The sequence below is a fragment of the Melanostigma gelatinosum genome (genome assembly GCF_949748355.1).
Source record: "Melanostigma gelatinosum genome assembly, chromosome: 4".
Lineage (NCBI taxonomy): Eukaryota > Metazoa > Chordata > Actinopteri > Perciformes > Zoarcidae > Melanostigma > Melanostigma gelatinosum.
The window spans coordinates 2,346,890-2,357,187 of NC_136637.1; the positions used below are offsets into that span (position 1 = coordinate 2,346,890).

The following is a 10,298-nucleotide window of genomic DNA, read 5'->3' on the forward strand; positions in this document are numbered from 1 at the left end:
GTGTCATTAATTGATTTCTTTGGCAACTTGGGGGCAGTGGAACAAGCAATGGGCCTCACTAATATGTAGAAATGTGCGCATAAATTTGTCCACAAAATAAGTGCACGCACCTTCTGATTCATGCCGTGTGTTCGTCGGACATTTTAGTTCTTACCACCGTGCGTATGTTAGTTCATCTGAATCATTCTAAATTGAAAGGTGCATGCCTGCTATTCACAATCAGCATACTGTCACACCCACATGTCGCTCTATAAGACTATACATTTGCATGAAGGTTTATCGTGGAGAAAGCAGAGAAGTTGTTGTAGAAGTGAGACACATCGCCCCTAAATAAAATAAAAACATACTGTGTCCGAGGTAGAAAGCAGGAAAGGCAAACTTTGTTTCACAGGAATAACGATGATTAAAAACAAAAGAGGCAGTGCATGGTGCCTCCGCTGAGATACACACAGGTAAAAAAGGAAATGATTTGACCTTTAAATGTATGTAAAAAAAGGAATTACAGACCAGAATAAACAGAAGGAAACAGGTGGACCACCTGATCTGTCAGCCTTTTTAATTCTGTCTTTCTGCACAGTGTCACATAAAGAGCAGGCGACACTAATACTATCAGTACAACACAATGAGTAGCATTCGATGTTAGTGGTGACTGCGTTGTTTCAGACTTCCGTGATCCAAACATGTCTACATGTAAACTCTAAAGCAGAGGTCTTCAACAGGGAACGTTTTGCTTGATTAGACAATTACATTTATTTTTCATTGTTTTTCCTCTAAACATGAATGTGTCCATTATTTTAATAGTGCAGTATTGTATGAAAGATAACAGGTATGTTTATGCATGGCAGTGGCACTAATAGGCTATCACTCATTTTAGTTTTCACATTCATGTTTAAAATGAAAACATCAGTTTGAATAGCTTGTATGATGATTATCATGCTATTAACAGACAATGTTGATGTTGGCATTGGTATCAGCTGACAAGGTGTGTTTATAAATGTCAGTAGCACGGCCTCCCTACTCACTGTACCTTGCATGAAAGCATGAATACATGAACCTGTGTATTATTTGAATAGCTTAGTATTGAATGCACAATAAAGAGGTATGTTTATACATGGCACTAGGCCCAGTTTAATATAAAACAATTTTATACAATATATATAGTCGGGGGTCCCTGCTCCATCTCTCTATCAGTTTGGGGGTCCTTGGCCTGAACAACGTTGAAGACCCCTGACTTAGAGCATTGTACAGTCCAGGAGTCAATACTCCTGCGTTAATGGGGCGGTCGAGCAGCAGTCTAACAGCACCATGAATTACATTTGTACAACCACAATAACATCAAATCCGATTTTTCTTTTCTTTTATTAGATTATGACAACAATTGTTAAAAGCTTCATTCAAAAACCTCAAAAGAAGCTTCAGATGATATATTATATTTTTAATATGTCAATAATGGATGAGGATGAAGGAGCATCAATTTCATAGATGTTTATGTTTTATGGTTGTCTATTAAAGCCTTTTTTTAATATGAAATGCATTTAGTTCGAAGGTGTGTGTTTGGAGAGGAGTGAGACTGAGTGGGATGATGACAGAGCATGTGAGTTCTTCTCTGGTCTCCCAGCAGATGGAGAGCATTAGATCCAAACAGATTTACCGATCGATGTTTGCCTGTGTGAGAAACAGGTGGAGTGGCAAACACTGTCCTTATATATGTGCCACCCTGTTGCTGTGTTAAAACTAATAAGCCATTCAAACAATGTCAGGGAGCTTTAATATACTATTGCACACAACTTGCCCTGCAACACAAAACAGGATGACCATTTATTTATAAAACAAAAACCTGCATCAACACAAAGATCCTTTGACTGCAGCGCTGATGCAATTCAGAGGAACTTCAAGAAATAGAACAGAGTCTGTTCTACTGCAGCAGAGATCTGCCATCACTGTCCATCAATGAACTCTCGGCGCTCAGCTAACAATCCACTCATACCCCTGACACTACTGACAGGAGTTGTTGTTTTTGAATAGCTTCTGAAACTCAATGACATGAATATTAGTATTAGATCAAATGCCTCTGCAATATGTGAAAGGGGTCGCTTGTAGTGACCAACCCACAGAGAACCATCAAGGCAAGGCAAGTCTATTTGTATGTTACATTTCAACAACAAGGTAATTCAAAGTGCTTCACATAAAACCATTAAAAGCATCAAAACATAAGGAAAATAAAAGGAGATTTAAAAACAATTAAGAAAAAACAGTGTAAGAAATAAAATGCAGTAGTAAAATGCAGAAATGCAGGAAATTGATTAATATATTCATTGAATGTGGTTCAATTAAAGGCAGCAGCAAACAGAGAGGTCTTCAATCTTGATTTAAATCACTCCCCCTCTCAGCCCTCCAAAGCTTCAAAGGCAGATTATTATCAACATTTCGAGTGCACTCACTTTCAGTTTGACCACCAAATCCATTCGATAATCTGGATTAATGTTGGCTTGTTTCGAACATGGTTGGTCATGTGATACCTCAGCAGTTACTTTGGTGAGAACAGTTTCAACATGACTGATAGAAATGATGGCCAACAATACAAATATAAGACCCAAGTTGTAATGAGTCAGAATTCTAAAAAATAACTCCACGGCTTGTTGCTTGAAAGGTAATCTCTATGAACAGAATCTGCTTCTGAATACAGTCTGTAGGCAACGGGACAAGTGTTCAGGCTTCTGTTTATAGTCCATTTGTAGTCCGAGTAGCATTGACCAATGACGCGCGAGGTGGCTTTGGTTGAATGCAGGTAAACCGTCCGTATGGAGAGCACTGTCCCAAATGCATTCTGGCAACCCATCAGCTATAGTCTGACTTTGATATTGGTTTGAAATGAGCTTGTAAACTGGCTACTTGTGAAACAATCTGCTCGAACACGTTGTCTTTCAACTCCAGCCCCAGTTGCTAATCGGACTGTAAACAATGAGCAAGGCATGAAAAAGGGTCCATCCTGATAGAGGATCCCACCGACTTGATTTGCACACAGAACTGAATGTGGACATAAGTGAATGACTCCTGTAAGTAATGAATGTCTTTTCTCCTGTGAAGCGGGGTGATGTGATGGAGGTGGTGAAGAGGACAGTGTTCTCCCACTCTCCTGTTTACATTCATATTTGTATTTTACCCTCAACTTGTAATTCCTCATATTCTGCATGTCGATGTTCCTCCTGTATGCATGAAGAACAAGTGATGGTATGTCACTGAAGGTCCTGATTGTCCCCTGATTGTCTAAACACAGGATCCCCACTGTGGGCCAGCACATAGGTTGGTGTTGGCTCCATTGAAATCTTGCCCTGTGTGGATTCCTGCTGTTTACAGGTGACCCAATGGTGTGAGTCTGGCATCTACCTGCTGGCCTCCCAGGCTGTGGATAAGTGTCAGTCACAGGAAGGGGCAGAGTCCGCACTGACTGACATCGAACGCTTCCTGGAGTCTGCAGAAAAGAACCAGCTGACTGAACTGAGGAACCTCCACAACCAGTATGAGGTTGTCCTGTCCGATGATATCAAGGTACGGTGCACCAAGACAACAGTTTGCAGTATGACTGGAAATCCTGTTGCAAAAGTAATGATGGAGCAGGATTGACAGTGAGCTTTCTGCCTGCAGGCCAATGTCCTGAAGGCACTGAAGCGCCTGGAGGACGTCCAGGAGATGTTTCAGAAGCGGCACGTCAGTCTGAAGAGGCTATCAGCTAAACAGACGAGGCCCGTCCAGCCGGTTGCCCCGCGGCCCGAGTCCTCTGCTAAACGGCCCTCACTGAAGAACCCCCCTAGAACTACAGGGAACCAGCCGCGTGAGTTGGATGTTGCTATAATTAGCTAATTTCTGCAGTACAGGTGCAAACTGGTTGAGACCTTGAGCTGCAAACTTGAAACCCTTTTTTTGCCATAATCTGAATTTATATAATGACTGCATGCATGTACGGTGACCCAAGCTCTGGACAAAGAAATAATTGAAGTAACTTGTGCTGTGTCCTCTCAAATCACTGCAGCTGTGGCTCGCAGAGTATCAGATAACTCTAACAGTGGCAGGCAGCCAGCCGAAGCTGATCCCAGCAAAAAGAGGATCATACGCAAGGCCAAAGGAGGCATCAAGGTACCCTCCTCTGTCCAAAACACGAAGTCCTTTCAACAAGTAACCGTAATGATTCCTAAAATTCTGTTCATCTCGAAGTAAGAGAGACAACTGACTGTGACACCGAGCAGGGTACTGCCCTACAATGATTTATGCCAGTGCCAATCCTGATACTGATAATCCCAATACTTAGATTTCTACAGTACACTCTTTCAATTCAATTCATTTCATTTTGTAGAGCCCAAAATCATAAATGTGACTCAGAGGGCTTTACAGTTCATACACATGCGACATCCTCTGTCCCGGGACCCTCACATCAGAACAGGAAAAACTCCAAAAACCCCTTTAACAGGGAGAGAAGAGGAAGAGACCTGTGGGAGAGCAACAGAGGAGGATCCTCTATCAGCATGGACAGAAGTGTGATATGTTTTTACTGTGAGGGATCATATTACTACTCTCGTCATCACTGCTTATCAGTCCCTTGTGATAACATTGGAAGACAAAGAAGAATCTGACCTGGATTTACAGTCATGGGACAGAATACACTGCATGACAGGTATCTCTGGCTTGTTGAACGTGTACCAGAATTGGCTGATCTTTAAGATGCGTGGCTGAACAGTTTCAACATTTGCTACAGTTTTGGTTTATTCACAACACTTTGCTGTTAGTAATAAGTGGTACGAAGTGGCAGTCGCCACTAGTTAGTCATTTGTTATATTTAAATGGCTCCATTATATACATATATATATATATATATATATACATATATATATATAGCAACGGGGGGAATAGCAAGCTATATATATATATATGTATATATATATATATATATATATATATGTATATATATATATATATATATATATATATGTATATATATACATATATATATATATATATATATATATATATATATATATATATATATATAGCTTGCTATTCCCCCCGTCTTACTCCAATGAATGGCATTTCACCTTCTCAGCCGCACCTAATTGGAACCTCCCACCTGACCAAGGAAGTCAAACACAGCAGGCATCCAGATCATCCAAAAGAATTCAATCAGCTTTCGAACAAGGTTTCCAAGTGACTCCAGAAACACATGTCATCTATGGGAACTCATTACATACTGATGATCACACCTACATATCAGAATGCCATTTCCTGCAGAACTACCTCGCCTATCCCCCCCAGCCCATCCCTGCTGAGAGGACATTGTTTTAGGCACACCTGTGTACAGCCTCAACATGAACAGGAAGAACAGCAAAGAACAATCCTTTTAGCCCATCAAATGAACTATTGAAACAAGCTTGTGTTGTTTTTACACCTTAATTGTTGATGTATCAAATAAACTAAACCTTGGACAGAGATTATCAAGCAGACACAACATCTGGTTTTTCTTACTGTATGTTCCGGGTTTCTGTTCTGTAACAAGCTGGAATAACTGAAGGTAGAACATTTGTGATGAGTGTGAGTCATTGTTTTCTGTAGAGTGGTTTGGAAGGAGCAAACTAACAACAAAACATGTGCAGCAGATTTGATCATACAGTCTCCCAACAGGACCGCACCCCCCAGCTATTATTGTTTCATTGATGAGGGTCTTCGGTCTGTGTTTCAGTTCTAAGTTAATGTACAGTATTTCCATACTGTAACCTCATCTCTATTATAATGCATATACATCATTCAGTAAATCATAATACCACCTGCACACCCAAGTACCAACTGCAACTACAAAGTAGCTTGTGATCTATGCACCCTGCAGTGTCTTTCCTGTTGGGCCAGTTCAATATTGACCAATGATGGATGACCAAACACCTGGTGGAGACATGACATTTACTAACTTTACAAGTTGACAGGGATTCCCTGAACGCACCATCTAACAGCTACGAAGAGGACATTTAGTTTACTGATGTTGCAGTGGTATCTACGTTGGCATTTTAGACATATTATGCAAAGCCCCTGTCCTGATACCTCAACTTATACGTATGTGTGTGTGTGTCACAGATTGAGGTGATGCATGAGGAAAGCCAAGGAGGCTCCACCCATGTCGTTGTGACCAATGAGACAGAGGAGAGTCTGTCCAACAGACGCAGGTAAGGACGGACAGTGTTCTCATGCAGTCCTCTGCTTCACTGTAACATCACTATGCTGAATGACAACATGATTATGATTTTAAGTCTGTAACGTGAGGTCATATTGATTCCAGAGAACTGCAGTTACATGCTACAGCGTGTGCATGGTTTGAAGTAAGGCCGCCCCCTCTTAGTCGCTCATTTTGGTCTTAGCCGACTCAGATTTCTTTGGTCGATTATTCATTTTTTGGGGGTTTCTTTCTGCTGAATGACTTACTTTCCAAAAGACTGATTAACACGAGATTTAAAGTGGTGATTTTTTTGTGTTAGTCGACATAGAATGTCTTTGGTCGAGGACAGCCCTAGTTCGCAGTACCTATTCTGTTGTATTGTGATTAACATCACTCACCACATGCACTGGTATGTGAAGAGCACAGTTCAGACACAGGTGGTGTCACAGTTATCACCGAGGTGACGGTGCAACTTGTGATGTAGGACTCCAGTGTGGAATGTGTTATTTGACCCCATGTTGTATGGAGGCAGCCACAACAGAAAGACTTTAGCATTAGAACATTTGCACTGACGGATCATCTCCAGACATTCATTGCCATATGAAAATGTATCTCAGAATAACATCTATTGCTTTCCAATTTGTCTGTTCAGTGATAACGTAAAAAAATGAAGTAAGATCTACTAGAATCTGCAAAACTAGTGTTCATTTCACAAGTAGATCTTGTGGACACGAGGTGTCTACTTCACTGTAAAGTCCGTGTCAAGCGTCCACATCTCACTTGTCATGTCAGCTGCTTCATATACAGTAGAATGTGTTTTGATCTCAAACTTCTTCAAAGATCTGTTACAAACTGTTTCTTCGTGGCTTCTGCATCTTGTGAAAGACTTGAGTCGAGTCCAGTCACCCGGAAATGGATCGAACAGATTTAGAAAAAAGCAATGTATGATGGAACTGGGCTTCTTTTTACAGAAACAGAAATGATTGTTCTGATTTGACACTTAATGCCAAAGAGACTTTGTCACGGAGACGGCAGGCCGACACACAAACACAACCACATAGCGTGGCCCGAAGCCCAGAGAGACAGAAAGAGCTGAGGAACCAACACATGTGGACTGAGGTGGCATAATTATATATTTGCATACAGCCATGTCTGCCGACTCAGCGAGAAGCATCGTCTTTGGGTCGGCTGCTCCAGTTTGAAAACAGAGACAGTTAAGTACAGAGGAAGTGGATAGAATAAGTAACTTCATGTGGTTCTGTGGATGCTCAGAGAACAACACAGCAACAGGACGTAACACTGACACAACACAGTTACAGATGAGGCTATTTGACTTCTTTATGGGCACTGAATAACATATGGAGGTCACAGCAGTACACCATCAAGACCAAGCTTAAATAGTATCAGAGCTGTGTTTTATCCACCCTGTTGTACGGTTGTGAATGCTGGAGAATGACACAAGAAGACCTCAACAGACTATCAACCTTCCACACCAAGAGTTTAAGACGAATACTGCACATTTTCTGGCCAAGCACCATCTCAAATAAAGACCTGTATGACAAATGCCAACAAGAATGCATGGAGACCATCCTAATGAGCAGAAGATGGGGATGGATAGGACATGTGTTGAGAAAAGATCTTGCTGATATCACAAGAACAGCCTTACATTGGACACCAGAAGGGAAAAGAAAAAGAGGCCGACCAAGAAACACATGGAGAAGAACTGTGGAGAAGGAGATGCAGAGCCTCAACCACTCATGGGGCGCCATCCAGCGACTCGCCCAGGACAGACAGGAGTGGAAGACTTGTTGCTGCCCAACATGCCAAGAGGCATAAAGGGAAATGATGATGATGGGCATTTAATAACTATTAGAATTAGAGGATCCATCACACAAGGCTACATGCATAGAAACTGAACTGTCCAAGAGTTCTGTTTAATATGTACGAGAAACATGAGAATGCCTTCAAAGGTCTGAGAGCGTCTGACACACCATGTAAACTAAAATTGATTTGAAAAAACAACATTACTAACAGTGCTTTCAAAGGAAAAACTAAATGAACATGAAGTCAAAGAAAGACAATATCGTTTGGTTTTGCACTGAATGAATCACTGAACTTACTCTCTGTGGCTGTAGCAGCTCTGTAATAAGCCCGTCCCATCGTTTCATGACTCCAATGTAAAGATTGGAGTTTAAAAATCATCTTCTTAGAAAACTTTACTGTCTTCCTGCAATGTCCACGTTAAACATTTTTTGCAAATCAGATAACCTGCTGATGTTTTGGATTGGTCACATGGGTTGTTTCTCACATCACCCCCGTACTCCGATCTCTCCACTGGCTTCCTGTAGCATCTCGGATACACTTTAAAATTCTCACCATCACTTACAGAGCACTTCACGGTCAGGCTCCGACTTATGTAGCTGATCTACTTCGCCCCTATTCACCCGCCCGCACTCTCAGGTCAAACGCTCTAGGTCTTCTGTCAGTCCCACGCACACGATGTAAGACCCGTGGTGACCGAGCCTTTGAGGCAGTGGCCCCGAGGCTCTGGAATGCTCTGCCTGCAACTCTGCGCCTCGCAGATACTGTGGATACTTTTAAAAGCCAGCTAAAAACCCACCTCTTTAGGCTGGCGTTTGTGTAAAACTAATCCCATGTCCTAGACCTGCTCTTAAAATATGTTTTAAATTGTATTTTATTTTTTATTTGATTTTATTATTTTATTCTGTGTATGTAATTTATTTACCCTAGGGTCACATTGTGTTTTTTATGCTTTTACATTTCTGCTGGTAAGCATTTTGTGATGTCATGTCTGTGAAAAGCACTCTATAAATACATTTAATTTCATTTCATTGTTTTGTAACACACTGACTAAGGACCTATTTTGTTGTCACGGTATTAGAATTAGTTAATGGGTTCACATGTGAAGAGCCATCTAGGTTTGGGAGACCAAACCAAGTAAAAACAACTAACCAACTATCAAGTATATGACATCACTTGTTGAATGCAGGACCTAATGCTTTCCGTCTCCCCCGGCAGTGAAAGTCCCTTATAAGGTCATGATACCAGACGACCTGCACATTCCTTGGGATTGAGCTTGTCTGATTTTGTTTTTGTAAAAACCACAGCGTAACAGGATGCAGTAGAGCGGCAGTAGTGAGAGAAAAGAGGGGGGCGGAGTGTGGTCAAGAAGAGGAAACCAGGTAGAGGGTGGGAGGGGAGGATGAACTCTCCCGTAACATGGTGAGGCATACTTGTGCTATAATAGATTGTAGTGTAGTGTATATTATATAGGTGGAGCCTTCAAAGCCCAGTTGGCTTTTTGCCTCTTCCTGCTCTGCGATATAAATTTATCTCTGTTAAGTTTGTTTCTTTTTTATTTCATTGTTTGAATTGTGCGATATAAACTAAACTCAAATGTGCTAATGTGCTGATATAAGTTATTGAAAGGAGCTTTAATTAACACATTTTTATAATAATTGATCAAAAGACAACTGACAAACACTGAGGATGTGAAAGGGTGCTCGTAGTGCTGAACTCCCACCTGGATCTGCAGCTGGTCTTTGCGGAGCTGCATCGTGGGTTTGGGCAGATTGTTTAGCGGTTTTGGTTCACTCTCATGGTCATGTTGTCATCTGCAGCAGGCAGCTATTTTCAGTGAAACCTCTTAAATAACCAACCGTACACTATCGGCTCAGCAGGCAGGAATATCATTCATCATATATCGTACATGAAGTTCAAGATGAATATCTTGAATTATAATTCACTCCAAAAGCGGTGTCTTGTCAACCTTGGAACAAAGCAATGTCTACTTGAGACCCGTTGTCTCAGCTTCTGTAGTATATTTTGTATAGGATGAATCTCTTACACTCATGTTCTCGTCTTCTTTCTATTACAATTCATCCTTCCCGACCCCGAGCTTGGGAACCATTGCTCTAAAACTTAAACTATAAGGGTGCAAATGTCACAACTCGCCTTACAGCAATACAAAGAGGTACAGTGCAAGTCCATTCGGCTAATTAACCATATTTCTACCATGTGTTCCGTCTGTACTGTAGGGCAATTCACTCATCCGGCATCATTTAGCTCAGAGTCTGGCTGTAGC

The 10,298-nt window shown here is 41.3% G+C and overlaps 1 protein-coding gene across 1 annotated transcript in view; it reads left to right on the top strand.

Moving 5' to 3' along the window:
- The window catches only part of mcf2l2 (MCF.2 cell line derived transforming sequence-like 2), a 161,021-nt gene that overhangs the window by 45,460 nt on the left and 105,263 nt on the right, over positions 1–10,298 (top strand). Inside the window, exons 12-15 of the mRNA XM_079267930.1 lie at positions 3,358–3,549; positions 3,646–3,832; positions 4,031–4,134; positions 6,115–6,203. Of these exons, the coding sequence (XP_079124056.1) occupies positions 3,358–3,549; positions 3,646–3,832; positions 4,031–4,134; positions 6,115–6,203 (572 nt within the window). The remainder of the gene's footprint in view (positions 1–3,357; positions 3,550–3,645; positions 3,833–4,030; positions 4,135–6,114; positions 6,204–10,298) is intronic.